The sequence below is a fragment of the Martes martes genome, assembly GCF_963455335.1.
Source record: "Martes martes genome assembly, chromosome: 2".
Classification (NCBI taxonomy): domain Eukaryota; kingdom Metazoa; phylum Chordata; class Mammalia; order Carnivora; family Mustelidae; genus Martes; species Martes martes.
This window is the reverse complement of record NC_137889.1, coordinates 151,594,684-151,617,220: the sequence shown is the minus strand read 5'-3', so window position 1 is coordinate 151,617,220 and position 22,537 is coordinate 151,594,684. Positions and strand designations below refer to the sequence as shown.

Sequence of the window (22,537 nt, the reverse complement as noted above, 5' to 3'; positions counted from 1 at the left end):
CAAATTTAGTCCAGCTTTTGGATTTGTAATGAAACCTGAAACCAAGCATGCTGGCCTGCCCTGGGGTCTTCTCAAACAAGTTCCAAGCAGCCTTAGTGTAAGGCCTCCCCTAATCTCATCCTGGCAAGGGACATTACTGTGTTGGGTTGCACTGGAAGTTTGGGGTGGACTCTGCAAACATTTCAGACAATCACGGAAAGGGACTGAGCAAGACAACAATTTGGGGGTATTTCTACCCCTGAGTATTCTTAAGAGTGTAAATTACAGAATTAGCGAAACCTTATCCTCCGTTGGCTAGTGACTTGGAGATACCCCAAGCCATGATTGGGGCAGAAAGTTAATTAATCTGCTTATTAAAAAGAAGAAATGTCTCATTTGCATGCATTTACATTCAGGTCTTGCATACATCACCCTTTTTGGTGGTCTCTGCTTTCTTTTCTTAATACCACAGACCTCACTAGGTATTAGCTCAATACATTTACATTTTCTGTGTCTGGGCTTTGTTTAAGGGTATATGTCTGGTTATCATTGGTTCCAGTGGAATTTGATTGTCATATAGATCATTTAATTCTCCGTAGAGATCCTTACCCTTCCCTGCGCTGTGCGGATTTTCTTCCAGTTATCATATACCTCAGTTGCGAAAAGATTTATGTTCTTGACCAATCTTGGAAAATAAAGACCTTGCCTGCATCAGAGTTGGACATGTTATTTGGGGATGAGCCATTCAATTATCTGCAATTTCCTACTCAACCGAATTTTCCATGGTCATTTTTGGGGGAGTTTTCTCCTTCTTGCTTTTCCTATCTTATTTGGAGGGCGGCTTTGGGAGTAGTTTTTTTTTTTTTTTCTTTTCAAGAAGGGAAAAAAAAAAAAAACCAAAAACAACCCTTGCTCCATGGATATGTCTTAGGGATTCCACATTCTGAATGATTGTTTTTACCTGAAAACCCTCTGTAACCCGAACCCAGGCCCCCTTAAACCTGCTTGAGTGAAGCCTTGGGAGAAGAGGGAGGGCCTGGGAAAAGGATTGATTGTGGGGGAGCAGGGGGTGAGGAGTGGGTGAGTTGCAAAGGCTGTAACAAGCCCTTGGAACACCAGCAAGTAAAACCAAAACTATATAGGGAGATGAGTGCCGAGGGAAACCTTGGCATGCGAGTGAATCCCCAGCTCTAATACCAGGGACCCCCGTGCAGTGTTTCTGTATTTGGTAGTAATCACATTTCTGATCCACTACAACAGTGTGTCTGTCAGGGGTGAGCGACTCAGGCAGCGGTTAAACCACCTATATGCTAACAAGCTTAGCAATCAGGTTGTGAAGGGTCCTGGCTGGAGAAAAAAATTAAAACCAAACCTTAGACTTCTGTCAGACTGTGAGGAGAATTATATTTTTGAACTAGTCTACAGTGTGGACAGGAAATGACCTCTCCACAAACTGCTTCTTTAAAAACAAGCAGTGGTGCCTAAAGCTATCCAGCTTCTCTCTCTCTCTCTCTCTCTCTCATTCTCTCCCTCCCTCCCTCCTTTCCTCCCTTCCTCCCTACCAACCTCCCTTCCTCTCTGAAGCTCCTGCTCTCTCCCTCTCCCTCCTCTCCCGTGCTCCCTCCCTCCCTCTTTCCCTCCCTCCCTCCCTCCCTCCTCTCTCGCTCTCCCTCTCCTCTCCTGCTATAGAGGGCTCCAACAGCAGTTCCCAGCCAGTGTGTTCAGCCTGCCTGCCTGCCTGCCTCTGTGTGTGTGTGTGTGAGCGTGTGCGTGCGTCTACTTTGTACTGTGAGGAACACAGCCCATGTGCTCTGCATGGACGTTACTGATACTCTGTTTAGCTTGATTTTCGACAAGCAGGCAAGATGTCCAGCACACCACATGACCCCTTCTATTCTTCTCCTTTCGGCCCATTTTATAGGAGACATACACCATACATGGTACAGCCAGAGTACCGAATCTATGAGATGAACAAGAGACTGCAGTCTCGCACAGAGGTAAGTACTTCAACCTTGGGTGTGTGTTTGCGTCTTTTTTTTTTTTTTTTTTTTAAACTGGGCATGGGCTTTTCCTGGGTTGCTGGCTGAATTCTGTGGGAAGTGTCCCACTAGATACTACCACGTACGTGGAAATGAGCGCCAGGATGAATCCACTAGTTTGAACGCTGGGTTTCCAGGCACAGCAACTCTTGGAGCTGGGCACAGTTTCTGCCGGAATCTTGAAATAGACAACCCAGCACTTGATTCGCCTGCCTGGTCTCCAAATAGGCTGTTCTTCCCGAACTCTGGGGCTTGCAGGCTCTGAGTCGGTCCCGTTTGGTGTTTCGTGAGATATAATTCCCAGGGATTTGGGGAATCATTTGCATCCGGCAAAATAAATTTTTAACAAACCCCCCCCACCGAGGAAGTCTGCTTTGACCTGCATTTGCTTTTCAAAGTCATCAAAATCGAGGTGGAGTGGGCAGAAGGGTAACCCCCTACACTTTTCAGAACTAGCCCTGGAGGGACACATTGTTTGTGTATTTCCATGTTAAATTCAGAAACCAGTTGCTTGGGGTGAGGGGGTTCTCGACTTTCTCTTATCGCTGATGGGAGTGTCTCCCAAGGAGCTCTACCTTCCACCGGGAGCTGGCTCTGCATTCAAGTCAGCTCGAGTTTTGCATATTTGTAATCTTGTGCCTGAAAGAGGGAGCGAGCCTCTGCCTTCTCGGCCAGTAACTCTGGGAGCAGAGAACAGGACTTTCAGAACTTTGTAAATGCAAAACTCCAGACTGCCTCCTGCAATTTAAATATTTAATGCCAGTTGACTTTTTCTCTGTGCTAGCTAGGCTGGCGGGTCCTGCTGCTGGGCTGTTCGTTTGCTTGTAAGTTGGGGCTTTGTGTTGAAGTGTTCTGAGAAGGAGTTTGTTATAGGTGCACCAAAGTCACTTTAGGAAGTAGGAATCGCTGGGACTCCCGTCTTCTCTGCCAGAGTGCAAATACCCGGAGGGTTGGTGGCAGAGAGCTTTAAGGGAATAGCTTTGTTGGAATTTTAGATTGCAGACTGACTCTCAGCTCTGGAAAGGACTTAATTAGTGTTGTATGATAAAATAAAACACACTTGCTTAAATTGTCAACAGAGCCATGGAGAATTCATGACGCCTAATGTATTTAATACAGCTAACAAGATGTGACCTGCTTTCTGATTGGCTAACTGCTGGACAAGGGCTGATTTTTTTTTTTTTTTAAACTGGGTTGTCTTTAGGACTGCTATTTTCTTTATAGATCATAGAAGTTAAATATAATTGATGATCCTGTTGCTTCCCCAGAAGACAGTAGCTTTTACAGAAGTGTAAACCCTGGTTTGCTTAGAATGGTGACCTGTTGGCAGTAAATGATACTCTTGTGTCTTGTTGTTGTGTGTGCTACAGTTTGTATATTTCATTCAGTTTTTTGGAACTATCTGTGGGATTCTTCAATTCTTGCAGAAACTGTTGGTTGTCATAGCCTGCTTATCAGAATTCAGGGGATAGAAAATGTCTTGTAGTTCAGACACACATTCATTGCAATAAAAATCTGGGGTTAAAGAAGGTCTTAAAAATATACTTGGTTGAAAACAAGAGAACAAGGGCCATTAGGGCTCAGTTCTTGAACAGCAACAGGATTTAAAAATAACCCGCGTCCAGCTTACGTTTTAGAAAGTTTCTGGGAAGTTGTGGAATGAGGTTTTTCTGCCATCCTCTTTGGTTAGGAGAACAGGCAGATTTCCCTCATATCTGTGTTCCCCCTATGCTCCTAAACTATCACTTGGCCCGTTCAGAGCGAGATGATGTGGGCACTTCCCTGTCCTGGCCCTCACGAAAATCTGCAGATGCAGAAAGGTCCCACATTTGTTTCCCATTTGAGAGAAAACCTTTGAAAAGTCCCCTATTCCTAGTATGTTTCCTTAGAAAAGCCACATTATCTTTTGTGAGAGCTGAACTCAGGAACTGCTACCTTTTGGAATATGGGGTATTACTTTTCAAGATTTTTCTCTGAGTAAGAAAAAAAACCCAAACAGCTTCCTAGCTCAAGAAACTGGAGAGAAAAGCTTGCTCTGACATATCTTAAAGATTTTTTAAAACCTCTCTGACCGTGACAAAAAATCACCGTGAAGTGTTTTCTGGTATGTTCTAGAGCCAACCCCGAACCTTTCCCCCTCCTTAATTAGATCTTTTTTTACAATTACCCAAATAATTGCCCTGACACTTCTTTTCTCTTTGCCAAGCAGTAAATGATGTCATGAACCCAAAGGCCATAAATTTGTTTTCATTTCGTGTGAAACAGAGGAGAGAATAAAATAATTTCTCTTATGATATTTAAATATTAATATTGAATATTAAATTTTGATCATAGTCTGTAGTTGGAAAATAAAATATTTAGACAAAAAAACTTCTCATGAGGAAGTTACATTGTGCCTTCCACGATGGTTATTGACGATAAAGTTGTTCTGAGTTTTAGAGACGGTTGAAACAAAATATAATAATAGCCAGGAAAGAGTTAAGAGGTTATTCACACACAAAATCAAATAGATTGTTGAGTGACTTTTGCAACGTAACCAAGGTGTTCAGTCGTTTTGGGAAGAGACACTCACTTCTTTCTCCTGTCTTCTGGTTCCTGATCCTATACTACATTGTATTATTTCATTGATTCCTAATAACACACACACACACACACACACACACACACACACACAATTTGGGTAATACTGGGAAGCCCTCATTTCTATTTGAACATAGACTTGGCTAGAAAGAAATTGTTGCAGATCGGTGTTGATGAATAAATTGTAGTCAAGTTCATAGAAATTTCCTAGAAACCTCCTTATTTGTGGAAAACAAAGAACCTGGTAAAGAACCATGGGGCTTACCTATTCTCCTCTAGATGATCCCAGGGGCGTTCTCTTGAGATTGCTGCATTTCTTCCACCTAAATCAAAGTCCTTCAGAAGCTGGGTGGTAAGAATTTAAAGAGCATTGGATTGGGAGTTAATCTTGTTCCTTTCTTGTTTCTGTCACTTCCTAAAACTATTTGGCATAGATCATGGTTCCTCATCTGAAAATTACCTCACGAGACTCCTAAGAGTCTTAAAAATTTCAGATGCTGCAAACGTCCCGGGTTTGGTTTTCTTTCGTACGAGAACGTATTATGAATCAGCATGAGGAGCACAGACATGACTTCTGTGCTCATGGTGTTCAGTTTGAACTCACAAGTAGTACTGAAACAGTGAAGTCAAAGTGGAGAAAAAGCTGAAGGCAGAGACCTTGCCAGTCTTGTTTAAAGTAACGCTTGGAGCTCGCAGTTCCTGGGACAAAGTAGGTACTCAGTAAACAATTGTTAACTTGTCCATCAGTGAACCCGGAGATGGAAGAGGAGAGAGAGTTCAAGAACGATGTCACTGGAAATAACACAATCCCAGTGCCTCTAGGGGCCTGGTGTGCCCCGAAGCTGCTTTGGGCATCAGCCTCCTGTTCTCCTAAAAGTGCTCATCCCCACCCTCCCCACCATTAATTTATCCATGAGGTGATTTGTGTCCCAAATCTCCGTGGCAAAGGAAAGCAAGTGTCTCAGAGATTATAGGACCTTTTTAAAGGACCATGAATTGTATTACAAAGCGAACAGAAACAACAAAAAATACGTTTTAAATGCTATTGGCTGTTCTGGGAAATACAACTTAATTGCAACATCAGAATCTCAGTGGAATTTCATAAAGAAATGTGTGGGTGTCCTCTCCCCCTCCACCTTTTAAATGAAATTAAGAGAAACTCTGAGGTTTGCGTCACTGTTGGTCACTGTAATTCCCAGGCAGGAGGAAGGGGGTGACATTTTCCGTTGTGTATGCTACCATGATTTACCCGACATCTTCCAAAATATTTGTATTTGAATGGTCTTGCTGTCCCAAATGTATCTGGGAAGAACACAACTGCACAATTAAAGAGTTTAGCATTTCCGCAGAGTGCAGATAGCCTATGAAAACGTGGTCTACAGATACCAGAATTTGCTCTGTAAAAAGCTTCAGTAATTAGTTAACAGTAAATAGTATTTTTTTTTAATTTCCTGAGGTCTGTGAAATGAAAAAAATAGGTAAAATATGGGACACATCATAGTGACCTTCATTTTTAGTGAGAGGATTTCACTGTTGCATTACTATAGAATTTAAGAAAGTTTATCAAGTTATAAAAATCTTCATTCTCGTAGCTTAACTTTTCTGTACCTTTCTTTTTCCTCAAATGACCCAACATGTCTCCATTGCAACAAAGCTGTTTTTAAGTATATATTTATTTTTCCTGTTGGCAATACTCTAATTTTAATAAAACACCACAAACTCCAGGAAAGTGTGGGTTCCATTATGTATTTCTTCTGTTTCGAGGGTTTTTTTTCTTCTTTTATCAACATTACACATCCCACTCCAAAAGAGAAAACTGTGATTACAATTGGAAGCCACACACACAAGGTTTTTATTAGAATTACAGTTTTTGGTTTTACAGGATTTAATATGAACGCGAAAAATGTTTGAAGACCTTGAAATTTAAATCTGCTGCCTGCACCCCTCCTTGCTCAACTCTGCAGCTCCCAGGGGAGGGCGTGGGAGGGGGTGGGGGGCTCTCATTCTTCTCTTTCAGTTACATTTTTATATACTTCAGTCACAGGGTTTCACGTTGTAACATCATGTTTATTCATGGGGTAGCTTAGTATCCATGATGTTCAGACGGAGTCTAGTTAAAATGAGATTAGGTATTTTGGATAGGTGGAAAAACATGAGAAATGTTTTGTGATAACTTGGATTTTTTTTCCTAGAAATTTAGAAAGAAAAATGCTGCTGTTACACTGCGTCTTATGAATGATTTTCAGTGTTAAACAGAGAACTTTCCAAGTTTTTCCGAAGGGGTTTGTGAGGAGTGGGGGGAGGGGGCGTTGGTAGTGGTAAGGAAAGCTGTTTTGAAAATGTTAAATGAAACCAAAAGTGCAGTTTTAAAAATGAGAACTTCCAAACTCTCTTATTTTTCAAAATCTCTACATGACCTCAGAAAACAAATTGCAAGACTCTCGTACTGATTTTATTTTCCTGACGTCTTTTTTTCCCCCATGTTCTTACTATGGGAACTGTTTTTAATTAAAAATTGCTGCAAACTAACTATTAGTAGGAGGCCAAGAAGAAAAAAAAATCTCTCAACTCACAGTCAACACTGATTCTTATCAGTCTAAAATCAATGCACATTTAAATTTCTTCCTTTTTGGTGTGTAAATTATGATATAGGATTTAAAACCCGTATGCATTTGTTATGCATTTAGCTTTTTGTTTGGGTTTCAGAAAGAAATTAATTTAAATTGTATGGAGAACAGGGCTATAAATCTCCTTTTATTACATTTGTCCACAGTAACTCATTTTTCATGAGGAACACAGAGCACCTCCTTTCTGAACAAGCAAACAAAACATAAAACAAACAACTCTAAACATCCAACTTTATCCATTGTCAAGAACAAGATTCATAAACTTATTTGGGTTTGGTTGGTGGGTCTCCAAATACAATTGATCTTAGAAAACGATCTCTTTTTTAAAGTGTCAGAAAACAGCTTTAAGGAATGTTCAACTGACTACGTAGATATTACATATACCTTTGTCATTATCTGACAAAGATATTGTTCTTTCTCTCTCTCTTCCTTCCTTCTTCCCTCCCTCCCTCTCTCTCTCTCTTTCTCCCTTTCTCTTTCTTTCTTTCTTTCTTCTTTCTCTCTTTCCTTCCTTCCTTCCTTCCTTCCTTCCTTCCTTCCTTTCTTTCTTTCTCTCTCTCTCTCTTTCTTTCTTTCATCAGTTCAAGCCTAGCTTTTTAAAAAAAGCTTAAATTGTAGGAGTATGCATCTGGACACAGGGAACTATTAATACTTAAAACAAAATTTAGTTATTTCTTCAAGAATTGCCATATTTCAGGCAATGACAATCCCAGAGTCTGGAAATATAGAGTTGATTCCTCTAGAAGCTTACAATTTGGTAATGAAGAATACATACAAACTTACAGTAAGGGGCCATGCTAGATTAATACGGGGTGGATTGTGGGTGTGTCCACGTCCTAAAGGGGATATGCCCTTAAGAAAGATGGTCAGGGTGGAAATAGCTACCATCTACACGGTGCTCACTCTGTGTTGAGTGTGGTGTTGAGTGACTGTTGTGGGTCAGCGCATGCAATCCTCACAATCACCTCAGGAGGTAGGTACAACTAACTGTGTTTTCCCTGAGGAAACAAAGGGTTAAGTAAATTGTCCAAGATCACACAGATGCTAGTTGAATTTTAGAGGTTGTACTGTTAACCTCTCTGCTGTAGCACCTCTCTGGAGACAGGGAATACTAGCTAGGATTCTAGTTTCACCTGTAGAAATTTATTTGGTGAACAAATTCATTTTTTCTCCCTAGGACAGGTTGACTTTGGCAGTGGCTCGAAACGTGACCTCATCTACCTGACTTGATTTAACTATTTGTCTCTTAGACTCCTGACTGATTTCAAAAGAGACCCTGTGCAATTCCACAGGATGGTGCCAGAGATGGCCAATATACCCTGGTTATTGAGAGAAAAGAACCACAATGACACTCCCTCTTGAAGAACGAGTGTCTTCAGTATTCCTTGAAGTGGTCTCCTCTGGAGAGAATGATTATGCATAATCATCTAAATGTTTAATTTTTTTACCCAAGAATATTTAGGTGTCCGTCCAGTGCTTGACTCTTCTCAGGTATGCTCTGGGGAAGATGATGTTTTGATTGTCATAAATAATGAGATTAGGAGATTAAATTAGGATTAGAATTTGGTGTGGTCTTGGCTTCCTTTGCAGGTACTGAGTGAGGAATCTTAGGGAAAAGAAAGACACACAGGGGCTTCCCACTCGCCTTCTAAGAGGCAATCTCCACACCTTGTGTCTCCGCCTTTCTTTGCTGGGGGTTGATGTTCCCTCCCTATCCCTGCAGCCTACTTCAGCTCCCACTGAGGCCCTTGTCTTTACCATAAATGCCTGCCCATTACTGGACAGAAGATGGGTTTCCTTATTTCATCTACCCCAAGCCCGAGACACCTGCATTCTGGTTGTCCTGTAATGGATACAAGAAAAGTAGAGCTCAGAGACCCACGTAGACCGAGTCCATACCTGGGCATCCCTGGGGTTGCAGCTTCTCACTCCACCATCTAGTGTTCCCCCCCAAAGCAGGTGTGTGGTAAAGGCCCCCCATGCCCCTTTGGAAGCCCTGATTTGCCCTCACTTTACCACCACTTTCGACTAACCTAGTTTGAAATTGTAGTCTTCCAACTGCAAACAGAAGGCCCAGTGTTGGAGATGTGACAGACCCCTCTGAAGAAGAGGGAACTACTCTGTTCTGGTGATGTTGCAACCCCATCCTCTCTTTTCAGGATTAGGATGGCTTGCTAATTGTGCTCCCTGTTCCTTCTCACCACCTTTAAATCTATTCCCCCCCAAGCAGCCAAAGTGATATTTTTGCAGCATAAATACGATCACGTCACTCTTGAGCTTTCCCTTACACCTAGAACAAGCTCCTTGCTCTAGATAGAAGAATGGATTGATCTGCTCCTTCCAGATGTCCAGTCTTATCTCCTACCACGTGTCCAGCAGATTCCAGTCACAAGGGGCATTTTTGGATCTGTTATCTCTCCAAGCTCGTGCAAGTCTCAATGCCTTTGCCCTCAGTGGTAGGATGGATATACAGATTCCTCTATAATAACCCATAGAAGTATTAGCAGATCTAATTGGATTTAGAATTTGGCACAGTGTTGGCTTTATTTGCAGGTAATCAATTAATTGCCTCAAAGAAGATAGTGACAATGAAAGGCATGAGTCCCAGCACTTTGTAGGTCCTCTCCTGATCAGCCTAAATGTCCTCTTCACAGAGAGGTTTTCCTGGATCACCTCAATTAAAATGACCTCCCTTAACCCCACTCACTTTTCATCACATGTCCTGATAATTTTCTTCATAGAAATTATAGCAAGCTGATATTTTCTTGCTTCTAGTTTATTTCTGGAGCATCTGCTTGTCCTCCATGGAATATGAGCTGCGTGAAGGCAGAGGCCTTCTTTGTCTTGTTCGTAGTTGTCCCCCTAGTGTTCCTGAGCACATGGATGATATGCAAAATATACCAGTTAAATAAAGGAAATTCCATTGTATCAGTACTATCCACATCGACGCTGAAATTTACCTTGAATCTTACCGACAGTTACAGCTGGAAAAGAATCTGTGAGCCTAATAGCCCGGTGAGTGTTCATTGATAGAATGCTCAGCCAGACCTGCAGAGAAAAGAAGTCTGGAAAGGGAATTTCTTCTGAGAAGAAAGTGTTGACCTGAGAATTTTGCCTTCTGGGTGGTGTGAATCTGCTGGGAGTCTCCCGACTTCTGATTAAAAATATTTACACTTATCCTAGTGTTTTTTTCTCATTTGATATATCTACCACTTCTCCCTCTTTGGATCTACCTAGGGGCCCACAGCCATGAATTATGAGATGAATCATGAGCGTACCTTACATTTCCTAGAGCACTTTGCACTTTGGGAAAGGGCTTTCAGGGCCATTAATTAGCTTATTTGAAGTGATTTGCACAACAGAAAATATGGAAAGTTATATTAGTGTATGATCTTGTGGTTTATAATAACTGGTGTTTGCTGACTGTAGTGTGTGTGTATGTGTGAGAGAGAGACAGACAGAGGCAGACGGAGAGAGAGAGGTGCTCTCCCCAGTCAGAATGTGTTTGTGTATGTGCACACAGTGTTTCCACCAGTGCTTTTCTCCTCTGGAGCGAAAAGAATGATGTGCCTGGAATATAAAGATCTAAACGGAAGTAGGACTTACAGCAAGTCAGATCTGGATCCAAATCTGGGCTTGCCTCTTGCTTGCTGTGTGATCTTAGGGAAGTTTCTTGACTTTTCTGAGTGTTTGTTTTCTCTCTCTCTCTCTTTTTAAAAATATTTTATTTATTTATTTGAGAGAGAGAGAATGACAGAGAGAGAGAGCACGCATGAGAAGGGGGAGGGTCAGGAGGAGAAGCAGACTCCCCACTGAGCAGAGAGCCCGATGTAGGACTCCATCCCAGGACTCCAGGATCATGACCTGAGCCAAAGGCAGCCGCTTAACCAACTGAGCCACCGAGGTGTTCTGAGTTTTTGTTTCCTTAGCTTGAGTTTTAGCTCGGGAGGTGACTGGCTAGTGGATGTAAAATGCCTGGTGCAGTAGGACCCCCTCCTCCACTTACCCAGAGTTTTGCTTTGCTCGGCTTTAGTTCCCTGCAGTCAACTGAGGCCCCGGAGCAGAGGACCCCGCTTCTGCTATATTGTCGAAAAGTCGGTAGCAGGCTAACGCTGTATCTCGATGCCTACACCATTCACCTCACCTTGCCTTGTCATGTAGCCGTTTTGTCATCTCACATCTTCACTGGAAGAAGGGTGACAGTAGTACAACCTGGTATTTTGAGAGAGGGAGACTGTATCCACATAACTTTTATCACAGCAGATTGTTGTAATTATTTAATTGTTAGTAATTGTGAATCTCTTACTATACCCAATTTATAAGTTTCACTCTATCATAGGTGTGTATTCTAGGAGCAAACAGTACATATAGGGTTTGGTACTCTCCACGATTTCAGGAATCCACTGGGAGTCTTGGAATGCATCTCCCACGATAAGGGGAGGGGATTTCTGTGTATAGTAAATGCTCAAGGAATGGAACTAAGATGATGATGATGATGATTTGCAGTCCCTATTCTCTATCCCAGCAGCAAATTAAGTCACATAAGTAATATAAGATGGCTTGGTTTCCTGCCAGTATCTTTGCAAATATTTTTTACATGGCTTGTACTAGCATGGTGCAATTTTACTAACCAAATTTACAATGACGTTTTAAGACTCATGGATTTGGTAACACCATGATAAGGTAACGCCATCAGGGTCTCTCACTGTTACATAGTAGCACTGACATAATAATCATATGCCTTCTTGTGGCCGTGCTCCCCCCCCCCCCCGCCCGCCCCACCAAATCCAGGGTATAATGATCTCTGAGACTTATCTATAGTTAAGGATTAGGAATTGACCCATGTGTGGGACGCGTGCTCCATTCCGTTTGGAGAAAGCTGTGTTCGGGGCTCGCTCCTGCTAAGAACTCAGTGGATACAACAGAATATTAGAATGTTCCCTTGTCTCAGCAGTGCCTCTGCAGGGCCACCTAAGTGGGGGTCCCAGGGAGGGCTGGGGAGCCCACACCTGCTGTCCTGGACTGGCCGTTTCGTCTAAAGAGGCGCACCTCTCAAAATGCAGCTCTGTACAGACTTCTCCAGGGGAGCTGTGTCAGCACTGGTCGGAAGCCTGAAGCACCACCTGCGTGTCTGGACTGATAAGAGCCTTGCCAATTGATCCACTGTGACACCTTGTGGCTTACTCCCTAACACAGTGAAAATGCACGCAGGTGAAAGCGGTGGTGTGCTGAACGGCACCAGGTGGTATCTTTCTGGCCAGAGGAAGCAGGGCAACGCGTAGGAAAGCCGCGCCCTCCTGCTTTCCTTAGAGATGCACCTGCGCGTTATAAAGTGCTGATCTGTCCCGCTAGTCTCAAGGTAGAGCTTCCTTGATTTTTCATTATTGAATTCTTTCAATTATACTACCTTCTTATACTTTGTCCCCTTGACCAGGTCACCTGCAATTTTTTTTTTTTTAAGATTTTATTTATTTATTTGACAGAGATCACAGGTAGGCAGAGAAGCAGGCAGAGAGAGAGGAGGAAGCAGGCTCCCCACTGAGCAGAGAACCCGATGCGGGGCTCGATCCCAGGACCCTGGGATCATGACCTGAGCCGAAGGCAGAGGTTTTAACCCACTGAGCCACCCAGGTGCCCCACACCTGCAATTTTTATTGAGAGTACCACACAAATAATTTTTTTTTAAAGATTTTTGTTTATTTATTTGACAGACGGAGATCACAAGTAGGCCGAGAGGCAGGAAGAGAGAGGAAGGGAAGCAGGCTCCCTACTGAACAGAGAGCCCCATGCGGGGCTTGATCTCAGGACCCTGGGATCATGACCTGAGCCGGAGGCAGAGGCTTTAACCCACTGAGCCACCCAGGCGCCCTGGCACACAAATAATTTTTTATCAATCTTTCTAGTCAAGTATCTTGCATCGCTCAAACATTAAGTTGTTTGCATATCCATATATAAATATATATATATCCATATATAAATATATATATCCATATATATATATATATAAAATTTCTTTTTTGGAGAAGGTCGTGCTTGTTAAATTTTGCTTTCTGATATGGGTCATTTCTTAGGACTCGGGAAGTTTGTCTTGAGACTGAAAATTGTGTAGACAGGCAAAAGCTAAACGAATAAACAAGGTTGACCATTGGACAGTACACACGCCCACCCAAAGTCCTCTTACACGTTATAATTTTAGCCACGATTACCCTGCAGTTGGCTAAAATTTCTTGCTTGAATTGAAATTAAGTAGTTAGTGCGAGTCTCCTGACTTTGAAAGGTTTTGTTGGAGAACATTTGATGGAGAGCCTACCACTCTCAAATTAGCTGACTCCTAGAATTTCAGAGCTGGAATAGACACGGAAGATCATCTAGCCCATGCTCCTGATTTTGGAAGTGTGGAAACCAGACATAGGCAGGGCTTCTTTGGACTCTGAAGTGCTGCTAAATGGTCTCAGGTCTTGTAGATCATAACACTAGTTGCCTGGTAATAACCAGGGACTGGCCAAATTAAACACTCTTACCAACCACGAATTTGTACTTCGATCCTGCAAAAACGTCTATGTTTCGAACCCTTTTCTCCTTTTCCAGTTTTCTGAATGCCCTAAAATTGTATCAGTCTTTAGCATCATGCCACCGATGTTGAAAAACACATCACTAGCTTACCCTGTTTCAGAATGTATGATGGTTTTCTTTGCCAATTTTATTTAAAATTAAATTGTGTGTGCTTTAAAATCTGTTTAATTTTTCTGATTTTAAAAACACGGTACATTATCAATATAGGGTATTTATAAAATACAACAATATGCAAAGAGGTCAATACAAATTTTCTGTAATTCTGCTATGCAAAAAATTGCTGTTAATGTATTAATAGATACATGTAATACACACAAGCATACACATCCATCATGCCTAGGAGCATATTGAGCTCCCTTTTGAATCTAGCTCTTGACTAAAATTATGACTGTTTGACTGTGCTCTTAAGCCTCTTAAAAATATATTTTGAGTTGCCTGAATTCCTTACAATTATGCTTATGTTTTAAAAATTAACACCATATAAATATTTAAAAAATTATCTGGCTCCTTTGTACCATGATTTAAACTCAAAGAATTAGTATTTTTAATAACCAAGCTTGGCTCCCAGTAAGATGGGACGTTGGTGCTAAGGATTTAGCTATGGTGACTGTTACGATTACCATTAGCATTTAATACCAGGCAGAAACATTTACCCAGGGATCTCTGTCTCCTTTTTAGGATTTCCTCTCCCATTTGAGGACAGATCTTTTTCCTCCCTGTTTTTCTTTCTCTTGTATTATTTCTGAGTCAAGAGACAGTTGGCAGGCAACCTTGTGCAAGGTCCATAAATCAAAAGATTGCACAATTTATACTGGGAAGAAGGAGCTTGAATTAATGTTAAGAGTTAGTGTTGATCTAGAACCAGTAGGTTGGGATATAGCAAGTTAATTTATGATGCTGTTTGAAGGACATATATTTGATTCAAGGAGAAAAGTGAAATCTCAAAAAGTGAACTATGTCATGAGTTGTATGCAATGTTATCTTATTTTCTCCACTGGATCGAAGAGATCCTTGGGGTCAGGCACTATCTTATTCATGTTTGTATCCTTCGTGACAATTTACATTCTCTGTGGCCAATAGTGGTCTTTTTTTAAAGACACATTTCACAGAGGCAGCCATTTTGTAACCAGATTCTGAGTTATCACTGTTTTAATATGGGTAATATGCATTTTATAGATAAGCTTCATACACATATGCTTCTATTACAATATTGTGGAATGCAATATCATCCCCTACCACAGCACTAACATTAAATGACTAACTTCTGGAGTCATGCAGACTTATTTTTCCTACCGTTTGTACAAGCTTGAGTGAATTAATTTACCCCTCCGTGTCTCGGTTGCCCTCCTGGGTACTGTAGGAATGATGATAGAAACTATGGCTTTGGGTTTTTATGAGGACTGAGTGGGATCATTCTTAGAAAGTGGTTAGCATAATGCCCGTCCCCTGTAAGGGTTAGCCGTTACTATCATGGCTTCTCTGTTTAGTGGATTTGAGCATCTGTCTTATGTGGGCTTACTGGTCTAGAGATGAAGAGGGTGGCATCCTTGTGGTGAAGGAACTTAGTGAGAACATAGTAAGGATTTGTAGGAAGGAGGGTCTTCAGGGATGAGGGGGGATTTGCCAATCCAAGAAGGATGGTGGGAAGGAGGTTTTTGGTGGAAGGAACGGCACATGCAAAGAAACTGAGCTTTGAAAGGTGATACTCTATTTGAGGAAGGGTGAGGATTTTGGCATGGCTGAGGCTGAGGGTCTGGGAGTATGTTCAGTATTCATATATATGTGTCAGGTGGGGTTGGTGAAAGTGGTAGGAGATAAACCTGGAGAGGAAGTGGGGGACAGACGGTGGAGGCTTTGGTAATCCAAGCCAGGAGCTTTGGTCTTCACCTTTCAGAGACCATCCAAATGGACTTAACATGGTCAGTACAAACTGGGCCCTGACATGACTGTTTCATTTCTCTGTGCCTTGGTTTCCTCATTTGGAAAGTGATACAACAGTCGTCCTCTCCTCACAGGATTGTTTTGGGAGAATTTAATGAGATAAGGCCTTTAAGGGCTTAGATGAGCTCCTCAGACATGGTAAGGATTAAATCAACATTAGCTTCTACTGTATTGAACAAAGGGAACTGATAAAGGTAGATTTTTGCCTGGGTGGTGTGTGTGTGTGTGTGTGTGTGTGTGTGTATGAAATACTTCGATCTGCTTTTGGGCAAGATCACTCTGGTCACTTTGTGGAGGGGTAACAAGCAGTCTGTCTTGGAGCATATTTATCTGTTGAGAGAAAGGAATCAGTGAATGGGGAGATGTACAAAGGAAAAATTACACACAGTTACTGGCTGACTGAGCTATTTTTAGCTTGGTGTGTCTGAAGCAAAGGATGGATTTTCATGGCTTTTTTTTTTTTTTTTAAAGATGCAAAATTACTGTAAGCCAGGATTATGTAACTTGCCCAGGGACACTTTATTTGTTCACCCGTGAGGTCCACGAGATAGTTCATGAAACTTTCTGCAGTCATTTTAAAGGATGGGTCCCCAGGGTCTCCAGCCCTGAATTTCCTCCTGCCTTTGCCAGGATTGGGAAACCGAAAGTGACGGGCTATGCCTTCTATGAAAAACCTCCTTACATGGTAGCCAGCCTGGCACAAGGACCCCATAGTGATAAGGGAGTGAGTCAAGTGAAAAAACAGAGTGGGGAGAGAGAGTTGAAATCCTACCCTATCCAGGACGTGTAAGGTGAGTCTCAGAGACTCAGTTTCCAAGGGGGCAGATCGATAGTAGCCAAAAACATCAGGTGCATCTTGAACACTAAATGGGACCATGGAGGTAAATTGGCCAAGACTAGGGTAGCGACTCTTTCTTTTCCTACGGGATGCTTTGTGTGATGTCACAGGCTCTCACACTTGGTTCATTTTAGGGGTAGGTTTCCTGAGCTCTTCTCAAAACCACTTTCCATGCTAAGCTTGAGCCTCTGGCCCTGGATAAATCTTTCCTTCTTCCGGAGCCTCTACCCTCCCCCAACAGCTCTGGTGTAGATGAGATGTGAATGGCAAAGTTCTCTTGTTGGACCCAGAGTCTCTGATCACATGGACTGTTTGCTTCTGTTTTTTAATCTACCACATTAAAAATAAAATCAAGGTAAATAGTGTGTTATTGACTCTGTGTCAAGCCGCCTGTTCCTTTTCTCCCACCCTCCTTGGTGAGGGGAACTTGCTGAATCACAGCCTCTTGCCTTTCCCCACGAACTCGCTGGAGCTGGAGAACCACACTTCTCCAAATGCTCTGTGTGCCATTGTCTTAAAACCTGCACATGAAAGAAGGTCTAGGATTGTTTTTTCCGGTCACCATAAAAGAACCTTAAAATGCAAATGCAGGATGTACTAAAATTACAGAGATCAGTGGGTGCTCTGTACTGTCAGTTTTTTTTTTGTTTTTTTTTTTTTTAAAGAAAGGTTAAAATTCATCTGAACCAAGACTAGAAAATAAGCTTAAGGTGTTAGGTTATTCTTAAAAGACTGTTAATGCCTATTGGCTAAGTGCATTAAACTGCTTTGAAATGATCACTTGTGTGTACTATTTTAAAAACTGCTTGCTGGGATGGTGATTTCAACCTGTTTTTTTCTGGACTCAAAACTTTGCATTTGTCTATTGAAAAAAATGCTGTATTTGAGACAAATAAACATTAAAATACAGTTTATTATATTTCCAGGCGTTTGTCTGTAAGGAAAATATGTCAAGACATTTATAGTTAGAAGCTGAAATCTCTGCCTTAATTCACTCCATCGTATTTCCAAGGAGCCTAACCGAATATATAGTATTACCAGGTCTCCAGAGACCTCCTTGAAGGGATGGATACCAGATACTCTTGGTATAATGGGAGCGTGGGGGGTTGGGAGAGAATGGGTAGGGAATGGTCTCCAGTCCTAATTCTATATTTCCTGTGATTTTTTTTTTTTTTTTTAATGGAGGCAGGGGAAAAAGGAGAGACGAAAGAATGCTGTTATTTTTATGACGGCTTTGATTTCAAAACCCTTAAAGAAGTAGCATTTACTGTGGCACCCTGGAGTGTCGATGGTGGGATTGCATCATCCCTCAATATCTTATTGAGTTTTTTAATTATGTTTTTGATGAAGGAGGACGACAAGCAAGCCTTGCCCTCAGGATGCTCATAGCCTAGTGGGGAAGACTGCCAACTAAACATCTACTTACTGTGAAAGCGGTCCAGGGTCCTGATGGGCAAGACTGGGCTGTTGAGAGCAGTGAGGATGGAGGTCATCCCAGCAGAAACTAGTATTGTCACGTGCGTGCGCACACACACACACACATGCACACAAGTGTGCACACATACATGTGCACATTCGTACTCTAAGTTGCTTATGATATGTAGTAAACTGTGACCCAAACAACCATGTTTTTAACCTAGGGCACTCCTACCTTTTTGACAATGCTGCATATCTGATGCTCTTTAGAGGTATTAAGCTGCTTAAATATCCAAACCCAGAGAGATAAAGCCATGCAGCATTGAAGTGATGGCTGCAGCATTAATGTGATGGTTGCAAGGAGGCCCTTACCCTATTATAATCGAAACCTCAGATCAGGGAGAGAAAGAAAAAAGGCAACCTCTCTAAGCCTACTTACCAGCCAAGATACAGCAAAAACAATCCTTTTGTTTTTCCTTAGCCGAGAAATTGTCCGATGTGTAGGGTAGAAAACTTCCTCCTTACAAAAGTGTGGATTATAGTAATTTTTATGAAACTTCTAGGTTGTTACTTAGTGAATCTTTAAAAAAAAAAAAAAATCCCCCTCCTCCAACTATGGTATCTAGCTAGACAATACTGAGAAAAACTGAGGAAGAAACAGATCATGCAGAGCCTTGAACAGTTAGGAATCTCTAAAACTGAAGGCAGAGACTTAATGAGAATGAAGCAGGGTCTCAGAATTCAAAAGCAGAACCATATGAAAATCGTAGTGAACATTTATTAAGTTTTTGCTGCACACCAGTCTCATAACTAAGTGCTATGAGACATCATTGTCTCAACTAAGCTGCACACCAATGGTAGTATTGGTAGTATTATTAGGTAATCATAATAGTAGTACTAGGGAGTGTTATTACCACCATTTTTCCAATGAGGGTACAGAGGCTGTAAGAGGTTTAGTAATTAGCACAGGGTATCACAGCGAGCAGGAATCCCACTGTGGCTTGAACCTGGCTGCATCCAGGACCAGAGTTAATCTTCACTCCTCAATTCTATTGACTCTCAGACAGTGCCCCACTTTATAGATGAAGAAACTGAGGCCCAGAGAAGTTACATAGGCCCTTGGTCACAACAGGAGGAGTCTTTTTCATTGGTTGACGATTTTGTCTTCCATTCCTAAGTGGGAGCCAGTATGTGTACACTGAGAATCCACTGTGAGTGTCCCGTCACTGTGAATATCACATCACAGTGGCCTTCTTGAGGTCAGGGACCACACCAGACTCATCTTTGTATCAGCAATACAGAACGCAGGGCCAAGTGCAGAAGAAATGCTCTAGACAGAAGGAAGAATATGAGAGAAGTCGCAGGCTCAGAATTTTAAACACAAGTAACTATAAGCTCCCCACAGCATAAACATGTCTGTCTTTCTAGGCACAGCAGCCTGTAGGACATGTTTATGTGAATTAGTAAAAGGTGCTCCCTGTAGGTGAGCCTATGGCCCTTCTGTACAAAGGGAAAATTTATCTGGTTTTCCTGGACACTAGCCCTGAAGGACTTTGTGAAATGTTTTGGATTTCAGCCTCGTCTTCCTATTCTCTTGGCCAGCTGTCTTTTTGCAGTGTGGAAACTGCCCAACTGTACAAGAAGGTCTGTTTTTATTTAACTTAATCATCCAGAATCTAATACAGGACCTGGAATCTGACTGATATTCACTAAATATTGATTGGACACATGAAGAATTTTAAAGAAGTGTTAAATTGTCTTCTGGCCTTATAATGCCGTAACTACAGTAAAGTGTTTGGGCTATGTGTCATGGAGAAGGTTGGCATTGAATTGGTTCTGTAAGGAATTACAGGATTTGGATTTGTTGGAGGAAGAAGAAGGGAATCCCAGCAGGAAGGACCAAAGACTTAGGATGCACCAAGCAAACAGATGTGGGGGAGGAATAGGCCAAGGTTGGCTGACCTCTGCTCGGGGAAGTCTCTGCAGGTGTGAAGGGAGTTGCATGTCTGAAAGAGATACCGGTCTCATCCGTCCCATGCTTGGGCTCCACGTCCACAGCATGCAGTGTGAATGGGGCTTCACAGACTTGTTGAATTTGCTTCTGATATTTCTATCTAGGAAGACATTTATTATTGGAAGTCATTGGTTCATGTGATTATGGAGGCTGAGAACTCCCACGATCTGTCATCTGCAAACTGGGGATTCAGAAAAGCAGGTGGTGTGGTTTGAAGACCTGAGAACTGGAGGGCTGATAGCGTAGATTCCAGCTGGGGTCTGAAGGCCTGAGAACCAGGAGCACCGAGGGCAGAAGATGATCAGTATTCTAGCTCAATGAGTCAGCAGTTTATCTGACCTTCCTCTGCATTTTTGTTCTATTCAGGCTCTCAACCAATTGGATGATATGCACTCACACTGAGGAAAGGATTTGCTTTACTCAGTTTACTAACTGAAGTGCCAGTCTTTTCTGGAAACACCTCACAGGCACACCCAGAAATCATGTTTACCAGATAATCTGGCATTCCAGTACCTGGTCAAGTTAACATGTAGAATTAACCATCACACTTTTCCCTGCTGTTTCTGTCTTCTCAGCTGTAAGACAGTGTGGTATTAGAGGACTTTGAAAGCTTTGCTGAGGATTTTAGACTTGACTTTGCAAAAATGGGAACCATGACGTGTTGAGCAGATCCATTGAAATCTCATTCCTTCTCTCATCCAGTGTATATATATTGAGTAGTGGCCGGGTGCTTAGTAAACAGTGGTACATAAAAACAGGCACAGGCCTTTCTTGTAGGACACTTACAACCAAGTTAGGGAGCAAATAATCATACTAATTAATATATAGCTATAATGGATAAAATGTATACCATATAACACAGTGGGATAAATGCGCTAAAGAAATCAAGCATGTTTCTGTAGAGCATACCATAAAGAAACCTGATCTATGCTGGAACAGTAGTCAGGAAAGCCTTCTTTGAGGAAGTGAAGTTTTAGCTGAGATTTAAAGTACAAATGAGATTTCATTAGAAAAATGGGATTTAGAGCACCAAGTTGGCATTTTAAATGAGGAACAGCAAGTGCTAAGGTCCTGTGGTAGCCAAGGGCCAGGCTGTCTAGAGTGCAGAGTGCAAGAAGGATATGTAAGATGTAACCTGAAGCTAAAGATACATCATGTTTGACTGTGATTAGACCATGTTCAGGATTTTGGCTTTTTTTTTTTTTTTTAAATCATGCTCAGAGCAATGGGAAGTGTACTTTTTTGGTGGGGATTTGAAAAAGGGTGCAACAGTGGAATGGCATTTTGAAAACATTACTCAGGCTGCTGAGTGGAGAATGTTTTGGAAGGATTTAATAGCAGATGCAAGAAGACAAGTTAGAGAAAGATATTATAGTTTTCCAAGAAGCAGATGACCGTGCACTGGGTCACCTGGAGAGGGGACAGAAGAGCATGGATGGGACAGTGCTTGGTGTGATGGATTTGCTATGGATGGTGTTTAGTAAAAGAGGTCTCTAGGCTGGGGTAAGAATAGGTACTCTTCTCAGGTTTCATCTCTATCCATTCTTGTCAACAGCATGTACCTGTGTCCTCAAGCCCCATCTCGGTGTATGGTTTAATGCTTTCTACTCTACCTGCTTCTCAGAATCGACTTGAAATAGCTGTACCAGCATTATTTGTGTTCATCACTTCTGCCACACTCCTTTGTAGCCTTATCTATCTCCCGTGCATGGTGCACTTCCCAAGCTCCGTGCCCAGCTTACTTTTGATTACTTTCTACATTCACAATATCTTCATTACTTACCAGTTTGTTCAACATTCTTCGCATTTTTTTTAGAAGTAAAGATTGATTGAGTTCATTCTCTTTCCCATTTTTGAGTCTCATTATTTCCCTATTTCTTCCTGGTGATTAGTGGTCCTGTTTTCTTTCAAGTGCCTCTTATCTTTGAAAAGCTCTTGTGATTCTCTTAAACCCATTTGCCATTTTGTTGGCCTGTCTTCCTTTCCGTTACAAGCCTTAAGTATGGCATTACAGTTTTCTTTCATCCCCTTTCCTTCTTCAGGTACAACCATAGACACTTCACTACCCTAAGATTGCCAAGCAGTGTCTGACACAATATAGAAACTCAATAAATATTGGTTAAATTTGTTCCTTTTATTGCATGCACAGATTTTGATGGAACCACTTAAAATGCTTCTTGTACCTGCTCTCTTTTATATTTAAATATGTATGTGTGTGGCTACCTGAATCCAGGCTTTCCCTGGGGAGCTAACAAAATCATTCATTTCTCTGTGGCTCTGTAACAGAGAGGTAGATTTTCACCCATCCCTGTGGGAATGCCTCAGAAGTGTTGGGTGAGCATCATAAATGCATGTAAGTTCGACAGATCTTATCAATGCATTTATTTTCCCAGTCAGTTGCTAGATGACTTTTGATATCTTTGCGTAATGATTCGGGGTCTCAGTTTCTATGTCTGTTAAGTGACCATAATCAAGGAATTAGAAAAACATAGGGGCACTCAGAGAATGTGCATTTATTCCACATACGGAA

At 41.8% G+C, this 22,537-nt stretch overlaps 1 protein-coding gene across 14 annotated transcripts in view; it reads left to right on the top strand.

Moving 5' to 3' along the window:
• The first annotated feature begins 1,442 nt into the window (after positions 1-1,442).
• Positions 1,443-22,537, top strand: part of LDB2 (LIM domain binding 2) — a 375,417-nt gene continuing 354,322 nt past the window's right edge. For all 14 annotated transcript variants that reach the window (XM_080796093.1, XM_080796085.1, XM_080796096.1 and 11 more), the window contains exon 1: positions 1,443-1,976. In XM_080796093.1, coding sequence (XP_080652219.1) covers positions 1,845-1,976 — 132 coding nt within the window. In that variant the 5' untranslated portion in view covers positions 1,443-1,844. The remainder of the gene's footprint in view (positions 1,977-22,537) is intronic.